General features: G+C 37.5%; 1 protein-coding gene across 4 annotated transcripts in view; it reads right to left on the bottom strand.

Annotated features, from left to right (window-relative positions):
• The window catches only part of VAV3 (vav guanine nucleotide exchange factor 3), a 155,161-nt gene that overhangs the window by 93,865 nt on the left and 43,685 nt on the right, over positions 1–17,611 (bottom strand). For all 4 annotated transcript variants that reach the window (XM_085231229.1, XM_085231226.1, XM_085231227.1 and 1 more), the window contains 2 exons: positions 1,992–2,050; positions 1,046–1,111 (listed from right to left, as the gene is read on the bottom strand). In XM_085231229.1, the coding sequence (XP_085087355.1) occupies positions 1,046–1,111; positions 1,992–2,050 (125 nt within the window). The remainder of the gene's footprint in view (positions 1–1,045; positions 1,112–1,991; positions 2,051–17,611) is intronic.

The following is a 17,611-nucleotide window of genomic DNA, read 5'->3' as shown; positions in this document are numbered from 1 at the left end:
TACCCTCAGGTAATTTAGCTTCATTAAAGTCAGTCCTGTAGGAGTTTTCCTTAATTCACACTAAGACTGTACAAAGTCCATAAAACCTCTTGCACCCACATTTCTTCAATTACATCTACAAAACAGCTAAAAGATAATTAAAGTAGTTTGGTCATAATAATACAGAGACTTGCTCAGATTTGCTTATTATTTGGGGGGATTTTGTTGTAGGAAACTGAAATTCTTAAGAGTGAAAATAAAATAAAATGAGAATTAATCCAGTCAGGTACATGACTACAATTAAAAAGAAAAGCGAACCGTCTGCATGAACCTAGGAAGGACATTGTAAACTCCACTGTACGATTTTTACTTCTCTATAGACAAAAAAAGAAAAAAAAAAATCCATTGTATGAACAGCAGCTACACCAGAGCAAGAGACCTACAGCATAACCCAGGCAAAGAAAGCAGGATGAAGACCAGCGAACCAAACACTGGTGTAGTTTAAGCTTTGGGACAACACGCTCTGACCCTAGTTCTTATCCAACGTGATTCCTAAGAGATCTGGATAAGTCTAAACTACTATTATAAGTATTTTCATGTCTATTCTACTTCTGTCTCGAAGCCAATACAAAAATTTGCAATAATTAATAATTTGCAATAATTAATAATTAATAATGTCTGCATAAAGGACTAAAAAAATGTAAATGCACCTAATTAAAGAATTTCATTGCATTTTCTTTGCAAGACTAAGACAATTTCCTTGAGTTCCTTAAAACCGATACCATATTTCTCTAAATGTATTCCCATTGTTCAGAAAGATAATTCATAAGTGCAGTCATGATTCACTTCATCACCAGAACCCTTTAGAAAGCACGTTTCTTTAAATATATAAATACATTGCAATCTTCAGATAAGCCTTCGTAATTAATTCTCTTTGGTCACCATAATTGCAAACCAAATAAAAAAAATCAAACTAATATCCTCTTCTTCGATAAAATTATCATATAAATAGTAGCGTGTAACTGAAAACCAACATCTTTCATTTAACTCAAGGTTTACAACATACTCTATCAAATCAGGGAGACATTTGTAGACATCTTCATCATCAACGCTTTCTTCTGTAGGGAAGGGCCTATAGAAAGAAAAATATTACAAATTTGTATAGTTGCTAAGTCATTTTGGTTTGGCTTCTGAAGTTTTCATACAGATAACTCAGTTCATTAATTTTAAAATGTTTTATGTTCCCTTCTTTACTTGATAAGCAGTAACATTTATATCTAGGTTGGTATGATTTGATATTTCATAAAAACTCCATTAATAGACATTATTTCAGCTTTTACAGTGAAGTATAATTTTTTAGCACAGGACATGGATTACAGGACTGAGAAGGCTCTTTGGTTTGTTTTGGGTTCTTACATTGTTTTGTTTTGTTTTTTAAACATCCATTCAAGCAAGACTGCTGAATTAAAACAAAGAAAGTGGGGAATTTCAAAGCTGAAGAATGTGATTTTTCACCTCCTCTCACAGCCCACAATTAGAGTTCACAAAGTTAGGTTTGACTGATCTACTGGGTTCGTTTTTCAGTTGGTCTGATTTTTGAGTTTTGGGTTTTGTTTGTTTCTCTTTTACAACAAGAATCTCACTGATTTGGCAGTTTTGCTTACTTCTAGAAAGCAGAAAAAGGAGAAAATCTGTTCTTCATATTGATCAGTAGTTGGATTTACAATCTATGTTATAATTTTCACAAACATTCTATAACGCTAACTACTCGTTTGTTGATTTCCACGTTTCAGCACAAGAAGGCTTCAGGCACCTCAGTAAATGTGCCAGAAACAGAGGATTCCTCTTAGAATCAATTTCCAAATAAACTGCAAGACAGAGTTCTCCTTCTGCCAGGTCATACAAATGTCTGATAAAAAATTCCATGTCTACCTACATGGCCCTCACCAGCATTTCCAAGGAGGACCAGGGAGGAGGCATTATTCACACCACTTACTAGGCCAATAACGTACCTTATTCCTGTGCCAATTGCAATAGGAGTGCGGGAAAGTTTTGAGAGTGTTTCTATCACCTGGAGAAAAAGAAACGAACCATGATTAGTTGCAGAATAGTAGCATAAAAGCTCTATCTTCTAATTACAGCGTATCATACAAGATGACACAGAATCTGGCTGTGCCAAATACCATGCAACATGATCTTCAGTGCTTGCCTACTGACAGAAGTGATGGAAATGCAAAGAAACAAATGGAAATTTATTTATAAGTTTCAGAACTAGTTAAAAAAAAAAAAAAAAAGATTTAGAACAAAACCATGTGATAGTTTTAAGTGAAACGTGCACATAAATTGTATCAGCCTTGCATACTGATCTAGAGGCTTTTGTTTTGGTTTTTGTTTTTTGTTCGGTGTTTTTTGTTTGTTTGTTTGTTTGTTTGATGGGTTTTTTTTTCTTTTTCTTTTTCTTTTTTTTTTTTTTTGTCTACAGAAATATTTCATTCGAGCGTTCCCAAAGGCTGACCAGAAGAGGGAGCCAAACGACAAGTGGAAGAGCCCCTTTCGGGATTTCTATTAGCTAAACAGCAAATTAAGCTACACGTTTGAGTCCATAAGCTCTGTTTATTTTTAGAAGATTTCAGTAGTATGAGTGATCTCATTCTATGAAAATACTTCTCATAAGCACTCAAGGTTATACAGAAGAGAGGAGAACTTAAGGGAGGGTAGAGGAGGATGTCTGGTCATATACAAAGAGTCATTTTGCTGTCAGATGTAATAAGAGAACAGCTTACACTCTACCTAGCACGTCCTCTACGTTACAAATAGCTTCTCTTTTTCTGAGCGCTATCAGATTGATAAGTCTCATTTGCTCGTGAGAGAAAAGCCACCAAAATGACACCCAGTAGAACAAGGCCCCCTGAACATCCCAGATATTTCAGGTTGCCTTATTAGAACTCAAAACACAGATAAAATTCAAGTCAAATCTCCCTAGAAGATTTGTACCAGTAGTATTAAAATTCAGGTATAGCAATGGATGTTCAATGGGCATTTGTGAATAAAGTTATTGAAGCTATCAGCTTCAATAAGATCAGCTCGATCATAAAGAGTATGGAACTAAAAGTATCTCTCTCAGAAGAAGGACAATGACATGTTCACACAAGAAAATAACAAAGTAAAAACAGCACAGAATAACCACCAAGTACTAAGCCTAAATTGAAGTAAAAAAAAAACTTCCAGAGTGAATCAAGTTTCAGTTGTAAAGAGCAAAATTCAAAAACAAACTGAAAGTTATGCCACTCCAGTAGAAGAAATACTTAGTGCTCATTTAATGTGTTTGGAAAACTCACCCAATAGAATATCTGATTTTGCTGTACAGCAATGACCACCCCAAAAAAAGAAATACTCTGTGTAGATAATCAAACAACAGCACATTAATTCCCCAAGAACAGGAGCACTGCAGTACATACATCCTAGAAAAAATATTTTGAAAGTTGCAAATAAAGTAATTAAATATGTTAATTAAAAATTATTTTACATTATTCAAAAGGTGAAAAGGAAAAAAAAAACTCTTATAAGTTTTTATTTGAAACCAGGTGAGTTGCAATTTATATAACAAAAGAATCACCCATCTCCACAACCCTGAGAACTTCAGTGCAGAACTGGGCAAAGGCTGCTGAACCGTACAAGACAAGGATCTACAGGAAGTCAGCCAAAAATTCAATAGCTAGCAAAGTGATCTGTCCTGACAGATGGGTGAGTATTGACTGGCAAAATAACAGGAAAAGAAGTTTAATGATTATTGAAAAAGTGGAGGACAAGTCTGTTGAACTAAATCTCCCTCTCCTGTTTCAACATGTTATTTCCTGGCACACAGCACATCATCTTCAAACAGCTTCACCAGTCCACACAAATCCTTCTCCTAAAGGGATTCTCACTTACCTGGTGTAATCAAACCCAATAGCCATATAAGCTTACTCTTTGTACCTAGCTATGGCTTGTTTCAATATAACATTGAAACAATCTGAACAAGAACTATGAATTTTAGGAAGATAATGAGCAAATGCTATTCCCAAATTGTACTGTCAGTGTGTATTTTGCAACTAATATGCACACAGAAGCAAGACTTGGAATTTAAGAGAATATACACTTTTTTAGAAACCAATGTGAAATCCACTTAAAAAAAAAAAAAAAAACCACAAAGGTGAAGAAACCAGAGAAATTTCTGAGAAAATACACATAGAAAAGAAACCATGACTAGAGAATAAAAAAAAAAAAAAAAAAAAAGGTGACAACCAGTAATTTTCACTGCTCTCGTAAAAAACAGAGAAGGTTTTAACAAAAACTGAGCAGCGGATAAGAAGAAAATAGCAATCATCACAGCAGCTGTCGGTGTCTCAGCAGAGATACAGCAGTCCCCAGAAGGAGGTGATGAAGTGTGCCTACACAAGCCTTACAGAAGGAGAAAGCGCTTGTCAGAGACTGCTATTAGACTACACAAAAACAGAATAGGTAAGAACCAAAGATCACTAATGACCCAATGTTTTTAAGATTAAAATACGTAACTGAAAACAGCTGGAACTTCAAAATACAGTTTGATGCTTGCCTACTGACCACTCCTATTAGAGTGCAAGTTAAAACAGCACTCTGACTAGAAATATAATGGTTTCTACCCAAAACTTTTGTTATTATTGTTTTTCGGGGAGTTTTGTTGGGTTACTTCTCCTCCTTCTCCAAGGAATTAAGAGAAAATGTCAGGATACTGCCACATCTTACACAAACCAATATATGAACCTATCACTTCTGGTCAACACATTATGCCCAATTCAACACTACACGTATTTATTTGCTTCAATATTAAGTGCGGCTTCTGCATTTATCCTACATGAAACCTCAGTTCTTTGCAATTAATGCACCACAGATTTTTTTTCCAGAATTCCATTATTTCTGGGTCTGTGGGGAAGGTCTTGGTTATGGACTGGCTGAAGTGTCAGAAAAACTACCAGAATTTCATCAAATTACAAAATGTCACTAAAATTACCAAACTATTCACAGTAAAATGTCTGACTTTCAACAAATGGACAGAGAGGAGTTTCCTAAGCAGCTCTACTTTGAAGCCCAGTGCAGTTGTTGTGGAGAAGCATAAAACACTGCAATTCTGAAATCCAAAATTACAGCGTACCACTCACGTGAATGTTCAAAAGATCCAATTCAATGCTTTTCATGGTTTTTTTTTTAATTGTTTTTTGTTTAGTTTTTTTTTTCCTTATTTTATTGCATTCAGAGAGAATTTAATCTGTTTTACCCATTAACCCTAGATGAATTTTCAGTTCTCTCCCACAGCAAGGCCTCAAATCCTCCATTCAGACAGATGCTCCTGCCTAGGCTAACGTGGATCCCATCTTCATGTGCAAAATTAGCACTTCTTGCTTGTATAAAGTCCAGAACAACAAAGACTCCATGGCTGGGACTACTCTGTAACAAACAACAGGGACTCTGCATCCTCTGCACACCCAGTATTACCCAGAATAGGCACCAAGAATTAGATGATGAGTAAAATTCTATGTATGCTATTTATGTTCTTAGCAAAATATGCCATTTAAAAAGCACGCCTTATATTCTGAAATATCCTGCAACAACTACATCAAATCATTTAGCCAAGCTTGAAAGCTCACCAAATCTACATCTCTCCTACAAAGAACCAGGAACTGGTAGGTGTTTGCAGGAATCTTCCAGTCACAAGAGGAACCCCTCCCAGCCCCCGGCTCAATGCGGTGTCCTCCCATTGACTAACTCTGTCACACAAAGGTTAAGCAGTTCTTTAGAAGTGACATCAAAGCCACACTCCAAGATATGAATATCCAAGCCTGGTTCTCAGTATGCAGCCAGCTTAGGCAAAACATGGCATAAAATTCAAAATTAGGGTCCTGCAAGAGGAAGTGTACCTTGGCCCATGGCCCAGTCAGGGACACTACTCCTCAGCCTTGTTTCAGGCACAACTGGCAAGAGCTACAGCCTCACTCAGCCCATTAATTTCTTACTTCAGTAATTACTCCAACAGCAGATTTTTTTTTTTTTTGGCTTGGTATTTATTATTGTTTCACTTGACTTAGTGTTGTAGGTCATACTCTCCAGTTTATGCTAGGACTCTCATATCCCTTGTCGAAATGTTAGTTTGTAATTTCCTGCTGCCGTACTCTCCTGCAGCCAATCACCTCAAGTATTCCTGCACACACCTATCACAGCAGTACACTAGAGGGGCTATTTTACTTCTTTCCATAGCAATGCTGCCTGAATTTAGTATCAGCCTTACTAATTATTTTGGTGGAGTCAGTTCTTTATCTCGTTTCTTAAAAAGCAACTTACAAATCCTGTAATTCAAAAGCGGACAAAATACATTTTAGAAGTACTTTAATAAGCACCTTATTCTATTTCAAGACTTGTCTTCAAAATCTGGGTATCCAGTTTAGTATTTGAGTGCTACATTTTGTTGGAAACTTAGTCTTCTCTCCCTTTGGACTAGATTATCTTATAGTTTGTTTCCAACCTCGTGATTCTATGATTCTTCCTTGAAGAAAATTTATTTAGCTTATAGATAGAGTCAGAAATAAAGCAGTTACATTTACCAATGAAAAATGTTTTTCCTAGCCTACTTTTAACGTGCTACTTTGAAACATTTGGGTTTCTTCCTAAACAGGATTTTACTACATCAAATTTTGGGGATGGAAAAAAAAAAAACCTTCAGTTATATAGGAAAACTAATCCTTCAGAGAGTCAATGATGATCTCTTTGGCTCTGATAAGCCTCCATTTCTTAAGGAAAACTGAGATTTGTAGCTACATGTCTAGCATGCTCTCTATCAAGTGATTCCCTATTAACTACTTCACAAGTTGTAACTACTCTCAGGCCAAGGTCTATGCACTGAAGACAGTCTCATAGCTGCCTAAGACTGACTAAATTTGGGTAACACCAACTCAAAAGAAATGACAGAACTACTATTTGTTCCTCAGAAGAAAGCCCACCTGTAGTTTGTTATTTAGAAATAATGTTTTTCTGTCTATGCTTGACTAAGTCTGAACATCCCTCACTTTTGTATGCAGTATCAGCATACTGACCCTTGGTCACTTGAAGAATCACTTCTCTAAGACACATTCAAATTTCTATTGACAATGGAGGCACTTGCTCAATAAGGTTATAGAAAAAGAAAAGATGCTACACTCTATTCTGCAAGTCTAAGTAGACTTCCAACTGTTTTCTCATCAAAACATGTCAGCAATACAAAACCAGTAATATAAAATGGATTGGGATCTTTCTAAGAACTAAAAAAAGAACTATTAAAAGTTAGAGATTCTTGAGGTATGTGCTCTTTAATATTAGCACCTTTCCCACAGTTTATGGGCAGATTCTGAAAAACAAAAAGCTAGATCAAGTTCAAAGTGAATCTTCCTAGGAGATGGCAGGCCAACTCTGAATTACTTGGATAATACTTATCCAAGTCCATGTATCATATTGAGTGTATCATATTGAGGAAGCTTCCAAGCCAGTACTACCATTCATGTCCTCATACCAAGCAGTTTTTCTGGGAAGCTGTTTTCACTTAGCCATCTCATGGTATAGAAAGTAGAAAAGCGAAAACACTTCATTTTGCATATCTGTCACTTAGAGATAAGATCAAATTGCTACACTTAAGTATGTTCTCAGTAGCTTACGTTAATAAAGAATGTTTATCATTTGGTACTCTGAGGAAGCATCTGCAGTTTACCAGGCCCTGGGCAATCTTCGATCAATACTTCATTTGGCACAGAAGGGGGGAGTGCATCTCTTAGCATTTTACTATAACTCACTATTTTTCAAGGCCAGGTTGGATGGGGCCCTAGGCAACCTGATCTAGTGCCTGATTAAGTGGTTGGCAACCCTGCCCGTGGCAGGGAAGTCAGAACTAGATGATACTTAAGGTCCCTTGCAATTCAAGCCATTCTATGAATTTATGATTAGCTTTTGGACCGAAAGACTTCCAAGAACTGTTACATTAACATTTAAATTAGTTGATAAATGTTTAAAAAAAAAAAAAAAAAAAAAAAAGACACTTGGCCAGACAACTCCAGGGTGAATACATGGCATAATGTGCTTCTTAGATGTGTTAAGTGTATCACATGCATCAGTAAGTAAATTTGAACATTTTCTCTCCATCTGACTTGTTCCAGCATTGTGTTGGTATTCTCTGCTAGTTCAGCTCAGTTTTAATCAAAGCACAAGCCTCTGGGAAGGAGAAATGAGAGGTATTCCAAAAAGGCAGAAGAAATGAAGTTCCAATATGAATGCTCTAAAAGTAAACCTAGTTTCACACCTCTAACAGGCCATTGAAAGAAAAAGTTAGGTTTAACTCCCAGCTTCGTAAATATGCCTCTGCTAAATACTTCTATGACATACATTGACATGCCTAAGTCATATAGACACAAACATGTGAAAGAAAATTTACAGCCTTGGCACTCTCATCAGCACCTCATTAGGAACACCACAGTTTCCAAACCTTCAGTGTATAGAAGTGTAGAAATGTCTGGTTTTGATTAAACATAACTTCACTTAGCACTAATTTCCATCTCATTCAAATTACGAAATACGAGCTTTAGATGTAAAGAAGAATAAATTGAAGTCATTGATTTCTACGGGAGTGATGACCCACTGTAGGATGTTGTTTCCTCACTGATATCATCTCCAGCTATTTCAGTTTCAGTGTCTCTTGTCCTTGTCAAATTTTCATTTCCCCTTAACTACATCCTCCAGAAATATACCAGCAATGCATTATCCTCCTTTCCCATCTCATGTTAGCACTAGCATTTCAGTAACAAATAGCCAAACTCTCCCAGTGAATCACAGCAGAGAAATTCACAACCCCGAGCCAAGTTATTGTGACTGACAGGAGCCCACCAGCAACTCTGAAAAACAGTTTGAAACCAGGTGACAAGAGCTTATGTAGAGAGGGAGCAAAGGTAAAGCAACTGCTGTAAAAGCTTGTTCTTGGCAGTCATGCATGTTTCCTATGAAAACAGCCCCAGCTCCCAGCTGCAAGAAGAAACCTCCATCATGCTGCTGTGCTGGCTGGGGGAATGTATGTTTCGTAGACATGGATATCAGGTCATGCACATTTTCTCCTTCTCTCCCAGGCAGAGGATAGGTAGAGGACAGGTACCATGTGTGCATTGCCTTGGGGAAGGATCATCCTTCATCTATTTTCTTCAAGTGTGTCTCCAGTGTCTGCACAGATAAGCGAGTAACAGGAAATTCTCTCTCGTGATGGAAAAAAAAAGAAATAGCCAAGACAAAAAAAAAACAACCCTCCCGGGTGTTGTCTCCCCCTCTTTGTAGATAAGCGAAGTACAGAGTTGCAAACTTCAAAAGCACTGGAGAATCAACAGCTATAGAATATACAACGTTTTCTCCAAAGCCTTGTGAAAAGGAGGGGTGAGGCATGGGGAAGGCAAGCAGAGCCAAAGAGATCATTTTAAGAAAACACTCTGGAAGTAAAGAGGACAGAAAATCTGACACCCATAAGGACAGTGCAGGGCTAGGCATATTTACATACACTTACATCTTGTAGCACTGCAAGACAGAGGCATTTAATTTCCTGCTGCAGTATCTCATAAGAGCTCTAATTTACGCTAAACAATATCTGATGTCATATTCTTAAATTACAGATGTGAGGTACCTACAGCATTTTTCTCCAGGACCGATGTTTAAAATAAAAGTATAAATGTAGCTTCCAACAATATCAAAGGGCAGGTTGGAACCCCACACTAACCAATCCCATCTCCCACCTCTTTAGCTCACTGAACATTTTGAACATTTCATCCCTTTTGCACGGAGCAATAGCTCAGATCACTCCAGCTCCTGAGTGGGAACAGTGGGCCTGGGGCTGCACACACAGCTACAGAACGTGGCTTAGGATAAAACAAAAGAAGAAACAAAACTGAACGCTCTCCAGGAATTCATAACAGACAATCTCATTATAGGAATAGAATGAGCAAGTTTTAAATAACCAATATCCAATTACGCACACAAATCTATAGCTATTATACAAAAATTGTGCTTAAAATCTCTATTTTCAATTTCAGCCCATGACAAGGCTACAGAATCTGGCCCAAAAGCATGAAAATTTCCCTAGACAATTCTGCTCTTACAAGGAAGTGAGAAAAAGCAAACTGCACAAGCAGCATATTCCGGCTAATGTTAGGTTTGCTTTGTCCAGAAGACCGAGATACTAACCAAAGAAAGCAATGGGGGCAGGGAGCTTCAGCAGCTGCTTCCTGCCTGCAGCTTGTGGTTTTGGTTCTATGAATACCTTCAAGCCTCACTATGCCTGAAGGGGTTTGGGTTGATTTTTTTTTCCCTTTTGCTTAGGTGGTGTTGCTTCAAGAATGACAGCCTCACTTCAAGCGCTACAAAACATAAACTGAGTACTTAAATGCTGCAGCTGGTAAATAACATGTGCAGACTGCCTTCAAGCATACTGCCCATGTAAAAACTGTGGAATAAGATGGGATTTCGTTCTCCTTTCTGATCCAGTTATACTTTTCAAGTTTTGCTTTAGAAAGTATGTGCTCAGGTCAATTCTGCTAAATATACCTGATGTTGAATTGTTGCAGTTCCCTTCACAAAAGACTTTATAGTGATAACTCATAGCCGGTGTTTTCAAATGGTATTGACCATTTGTTCAAATGCTCTCTTCCTATGACTTTTAAACACTCTTATTGACAATACCACAATATTTTATTTTATTCTTATTTTATAAGGGCCATAACACTAAACAATTGTGGACAATGTCATTTTCTCCTGTACTTCAAATAGCATCTTTTAATATAATCCAAATCTCTTCGTACATGTAAACATCCATTTTTCATTCTTAATGACTAGCAGCAGGATTTTCCAAGGTGTTCAGTTAGTACCACCCGGAAAAAATAAATATGCGGCCATAAATTAATACTTTGTCTTCCAAAACCACATTTATTTTGCCACTGTCCTTTAATAGACTCCAAAAGACTATTTTTTCTTTTTTGAAAACAAGCAAATTCTCTAAACCGCAAGTGCCAGCTAAGGTGTTTGTACACTTTGTACACATTTTGGGTGTGCTTGACCTTGGATGATCTATATTTGCACAAACAAGTTTGAGAAAGAAGCAAGTGCTTTTGCATTCATTATTGATTGCACCTGAAACAAATACCACTTTTGGTATGCATCCTGGAATTTAAGTGGTACGTGGTTTCTGCACTCCCACTGTATTATTTTATTTTAAATTTTAACCAATTCCTCGTCAACATTGATATCAGTAAGAAAGATGTTAAAAGTAGACTGCAGTGGACTCTGCAATTTCTTCCTCTCTTCTGTTAAAAGCAGAGGAAGGTCTTTCTCTTCCCCTCTTAAGCAAACCACGTACTGCCACACTTCTCCCTTTTCTGAATTCATTTTAACCACAAATTCAACTGAGGTTGCTGAATGATATCAAGTCCCACTTGAACTTACTCCAGTATGCAATAGTTATTGGGGTAAAAATATGTTTTCTGTCGTCTTAATCTCTGCAGGAAAAAAAAAAAAATTCCCCTGCTACAGAGAGCGGTGCAAAGGGAGCGAGCTGCTCTCTGATGCACATAGACTTGCATTATAACTTACAAAAGCCATTGGTTATCTTCAAATCTCATACTCTGGAGATCGCTTCTCAACCAGAAGTGATAAGGGAATCAATCAGTCCATAGCAAAAGCATTGCACTTTCCCTCCTCACTACAGAAAGATAAACAAGTCAGCATAACACACTTAATTTACACCTTCTACCATTCTCAGTTAAAATTGTTGTCTCTGAAACTGAACAAGGAAAGATACCTGAGAAGACATCCTGCAGCCAGAGTGGCGAAACTATCAACTTCCTTTACAGAAGCCTGAAAAGCACTATGGTTTGCTTCTGTCTCCAATTGACTGTTCATTTAGGTGGCAAACAAAAGTACATCTACTGCACTGAAAGAAAATGATAAACTAGGTTTACATTCTTATTATTTTTGTTCTCAATTCTCCTTTAGCAGGATCCTTACTCTGAAAAATCAGAAAAGGAGAGAAATAAACTCACTTGCTTTTTTTATTCACTGTTCTGCTCCCTTGAAAATGCAGCAGCTTGCAGACTTTAACATTATCTATAAATAGATAGAACTTTCACCTCAAACAAACGCAACATTTCCAACACAGAACGGCACAACTGAGGGAAAGAAGGATTCCTCTATTTTTTTTCATTTTTAAAAAAAGTTTGAATAATTTGTATGTAATGGTGACAACAATCCACAAAATACAACCTCTGTGCCAGTCAGTCTCTGACTTATCATACCCTTCGCACTGACCGCGTCCTTATGCTGCCTACAGCAAAAGTAAGTCAGAAAGATCTTGGAGAGCTTACTGTCAGTTAGAAGACAGAAATAACAGACAAAGATGTTTAAGGGAAGTACATTATTTCATCTTCCACATATGCCTATTTGGGTCAGTGTTTTTTCCCAAGCCAGTAAACAATGTAAAACACAGAAGTATTTGAATATAAAGCAAAAGAAAAATTTTTTTTTCACAATTTTTTTTTTTATTATTTCACAGTAATAATAGTGAAAAATCAAAAACTTGTCATCTCTGTACTGAAGAGAATATCATATTAGGCTTTGTGCCCAAGCCACTAAGCTGTCAGAACTGCATGGCATAACAACTCTGTAACCCTGATTCATGCCTTCATGCAAACTAGAATTACTTGAGCACTACACTCGGAAATGATACTATCTATGGTTAAGGAAAGCAATACTTGTTTTAATTCTTCCTGTCATTTTCACATGGCAAGGGGGATAGAGCATTGTTCCTGGATGGTCTAATACAACTCCAACAAAGCTGTGGGGCTTCCGGTACAGAAATAAAGGAAGAAAGTTTGAGTATGATTTTGAGGAATGCCTTATTTTACTGCACAAGTATCAGAATGCACAGCAGCCACAACCATGTCTGATACTAATCTAGGGACTGCAGCACGGGAGTTAAACAGAAATCACATGTTCTTGCAATATTTCTAATGAGGTTTTTCATGTATTTGACATCCTTCAGATAAGGAATTTTTCTTCAGTTTTCACTTGGCTGTATAAGTTTTCAAGTACACAACAGGAATCACACTATGCATCTTAGATGCAGATACTGTGATAAACAAGAGCAAACCACAGATACCTATCATTAAACTAACATGTAGTTTTATTTACTGTTATGATGCATCTCGAGATTTCAGTAACACTCCTGACTACGGAGATTTCTGTCCCTGTCCTCTTGTTCTGTGCTCTTTGACCTCTTGTTTCTATCCTGCACTTCCGTGAAAGGGAGTTGGGTTGAACTTGGATTTATTACAGGGTATTAAAGCTTTACCTAAGGTCAATTTCAATCCTGCATGGAGCACCTAAGAGTTCAGTGAAATATTTGATATGAATCAGGCATTTCCTGAGTCCAAGACAGATTGTCCACCAAACACCATATCCAGAGTGTTATTCAGTCCCACTGCAGTCACTCAGCAGAAAAGTCTGAGTGAATGAAAGCAAAATTAACTGCAGGGCAAGCAGATGCACCCAGATAACACACCGTAAGTAATTCTGAAACTGTCTAAAACGTTGAACAGTCAACAGAAGCTGCCATGCTTTATAGACATAAGGCTACTACATCTTCTGTGGTTGATGCACAAAGTCATTTCTGTGAGATACAAGTGGAAAAAGACATGGCAAACAAACAACCTTGTGTAAGCACCCTGCTTTTGATTGACTAACACACAATATGAAACAAAACTTAAGTGATACCAAGCGCTTAATACTCTACTAGTGGCATTGTCATAGGTACAAAGGTCTTACTGAGAGGCAATGTTCACAGGAAATAAAAAGTTAGATTTTCATGGGTCATCTGCCCAGGAAAAAAATTCAATTACTTAAATTTTGCTTCACATCAACAACAAAATTCACAGACTTAACTACAAGCACAAGTTGAAAGTCAACATTTTCAAGTATACTCCATGGCCAGCAGCAATCTAAATTGAGTTATGTTTCTCTCTTCTCCATTTTTTACATCAAATTGAAAACCTGAAAGAAAAAATCAGTTACAAGGTATACAGGCCAGTGAATGTTAAAGAAAATGACTGAAACAGAGTCAATATCAAGATTTCAAGAAATGAAAAGTTGAAGGAGGAAGGGGAAAGCAAGGAACGAAGGGGAGAAATCTCAGTCCAGAACAATTAATATTGTCAGTTTCTGACAGGGTTTGAAATGACAAATCTAATCTCAAAAATTAGGAATCAAGATAAGAAAACTGAAACTAAACCTGAAAATCAACTGAAATAAATTGCAAACAAATAGTCACCATTTCCTCAATAGTAGTTTGTTTCCAAAAAAAGAAAAAAGGAACAAAAATATTATCAGACAAGTTTATCCCATGAATCTTTGTTATCTGTATTAAGATTGTTTGTTTCTTGCTGTAGCTGAAGGTAGTTCTCAGACAACATTTAGTATTAGACACATAACAGGCCAGGTTGCTGCAACAGAAGTGCAACCTGTTGGTGGATTTTGATTCTCAAGACACTCAAATTTCTCACTGCCTACGGCAGTCCCAGCAAGAGCTCTCAGGGCAGCCTCCGACTACTACACTTGCCACACAAACAGGGCAGGCAAGGGAAGGAAAGGCTGCTGAAGGGACTGCCCAGTTCAAAGCTCCTTAGGCTATGAGAAGCTTCATAGCGAGATTTTTGCTTTAAGCATATCTTCTGTCAAGTGAACTAACATGAATCAATTTAAAGCCATCGTAAGACTCAGGCACACTGTCAGACCAATTCTTTTCTACAAGCCAACCAGCTCTGATACCACTGTACCAACTCACGACAATTGGAAAATGCTGACTTAGCTTCTAACATTCTACCTACCATTAGAACACAAACAATGTATAGCCAGAGGTCTGCACTTGCAAACATGCATCAAGAGGAAAAACAAGATAGTTTGATAATGTACTTATTACTTCAAACAAACTGTGTCAAATTGTTTTCAACATGCATGCAAATAGCAGAGCAAGACCTAATATTGTTATAGTAAGCTGAATAGCTTCATCTAATTACTATCTATTATTAATAAGGCTTTTTTTTTTTCTTTACAATTGGAGAAGCATTTCAAAAGCAATCTTCTTATTTAGCATAGAAAGCAGATCAACTTCCACGCAAGTTAACATCATTGAAACAAAGTGAAATCCCATCTTTCAGATGTGTGTGGGAATACCTGCTTTCTCTAAATCAGCTCCATGATTCGTCATCACATAGCATTTTGGGGAAACCACTCAGAAAAATGAGTAAATGTTTTATATTGCTTTGTACAGCAATGTGATAAAGCACTTTTCATGCCAGCCAGAAAAATATATTTAAGGAGAAAGAAAGCTTACTAAACTCTTATTCACTCCCCTAGGTGGGATACACCTCCTCTCTCAGCCTTAAGCAGAAACGTCCAAACCATTCCAGTTGGCCTGCCCCCATGTTTCTCCATCCACTTCAGCATTAAGAGCTGAAGAGTCCCAGTATCTGGCTATATGTCTGGACACGGATGCTTCAATTATAAAAGAGAAATCAAGGCATCAGCATCCACTTGTAAGTTAACCAAATCAGCTCCTACACAAACAATTATTATAAGCTTAAGCACTCCATGTTTCACCATGAACTAAGCAGAGACTAGTCCATTACTGAAGGCATGCAAACTCAATGACACCCTCAAGTGCACCTCTGGTCTCCTTGCTCTGTCCCAGTGTTTCCCAGCAGAGAGCAGCAGGAAGAGCCACACTCAAAATGACAGCCTGCATGGGCAGCAGCTGCCAGGCAGAGTACATTTACTGCAGAGCAAGAAGAGCCCAGGCCCTTTGTGTTCCATAACATTAGGGCTGAGCAGCTCAGCTGCAGCCTTCTGCTTGCAATGACTGAATTTAAATGACTTGCACCACCACAGTAGCCCTGTGGCAGGACATCGTGCCACCCAAGTTTTATACTCACAGAAGGCATTACAGCAGTAACTTTCAGATATACTCCAAATCCCCTTTTATCCCCACCCTCCCTATAAGCCTTTTTCCCTTCATACGCCCACGCACAGCTCAGACCACCAGCACTACCTGAGTCTGCCAACATGCACATATGCAGCACCATACAATGAAGGCCTGACTGACTTAAAGCATACTCCAGCTCCCTCCCTTCAGCCCAAAGCTGTGCCTGGATGAAGATCTGCTATTTCTGAACAGCATTTTCTCTGGAAAGACCTTGAGCAGGTTCTGGAATACCTCACCGGGGCTTCTAAGAAGCTCCATTACTCGGGTACTTCTTACTGCCCTATCTTTTGTGACCCAAGTCTTGCTTTCTGTATTCAAACACCAGTAGTTGTTTTCAGTCATATTCTAAGTATGTATTTGAGCAGAAATAAAAAGCTTTATTGTCATCTCTGATTCCATATTCTCTAAATCAGTTCTAAACTCAATTTTACTGTAGAATTTGATAAGCAAACTCTGAGAATCTCAGGAAAAAGTAAATCTGGTTCAAGTCCAGGTTTCTGGCCTGTGGAGAGGTCACAGCAGTACCCAAATCCATGCACTGATTATATATGTGTTACAGACAATGGTACACGAATGGCCTCCTTTACATCCCTCTATCACTCTACCAAACTTGTTCTTAATGTCAACTTTTCTAAAAAAATTAAGACAAAACACATGTAATAAAGATCTATAGCTTAGAATCAAGACATTTTTGAGCCAATTCTAATAAATTGAAGAATATTTAATTACATGCAAATTTTAAATCTGTAGAATTATTTTACTGAACAATTTCTTGGCCTCAAAGATTTAAGTTATTTCTCTACTACTTCGAGTTTGTTGCTTTTTTTTCTCCATTTGAGACAGAGGAAATAAAATTTTATCAAACCATCAGTACTAAGAATTCTTTCCTTTTCAGAGGTTTGCTACTGCCAGACAACAATATCCTTTGTTTACTGAGCTATTCAACATATAAAACATACTCTCAATCAGATGCAAGAGGAAGCAAACAAAACCACACTTCAAAATTCCTTCTTATATGACTGAAATGATTAAAGATCACATGATATTCAAATTCTAACAGATGTACATGAAGAGAGGAAGCTGAAGTGCAGGATTTCCAATCTAGTTCTAATTCTTCTCCTGCGTGTAGTGAGTACTTATCAAGTAGGCAGAAAATTTTGAAGGATTATTTAAATAAGCACAAGAATAACAGGACCAGTCTCCTGGTCAAAAGTACGAGACAAAACAAGATTGGGAAAACTAACCTGAAATGCAGAAACAGGGGAGGCCCAAAAACCACTTGAGAGAGATGGACATATAGCAGCCTTCAAAGCAAAGAGATGAGAGGAGCTAAGCATGAAGGCGGTAAAGGAGACATGGCAGTGATGAAGAGCTAACAGTAACTATAAAGGGAAAACAAATTTAAAAATTATGTGATGAGAGTATAAAGTAGAAACAGGGATGCAGGTTGAGCTCATTATGGATAAGCCTGGAGCAAGCACAGACAGCACAAAAAGCCAGGCATGGAGGAAGGAAATGAATGGCTTTGCAGGTCTCAGC

The sequence above is a fragment of the Meleagris gallopavo genome, chromosome 10, assembly GCF_905368555.1.
Source record: "Meleagris gallopavo chromosome 10, MGAL_WU_HG_1.1, whole genome shotgun sequence".
Taxonomy (NCBI): domain Eukaryota; kingdom Metazoa; phylum Chordata; class Aves; order Galliformes; family Phasianidae; genus Meleagris; species Meleagris gallopavo.
The sequence above is the reverse complement of the archived record's forward strand: the minus strand, read 5'-3'. Positions and strand labels throughout refer to the sequence as shown.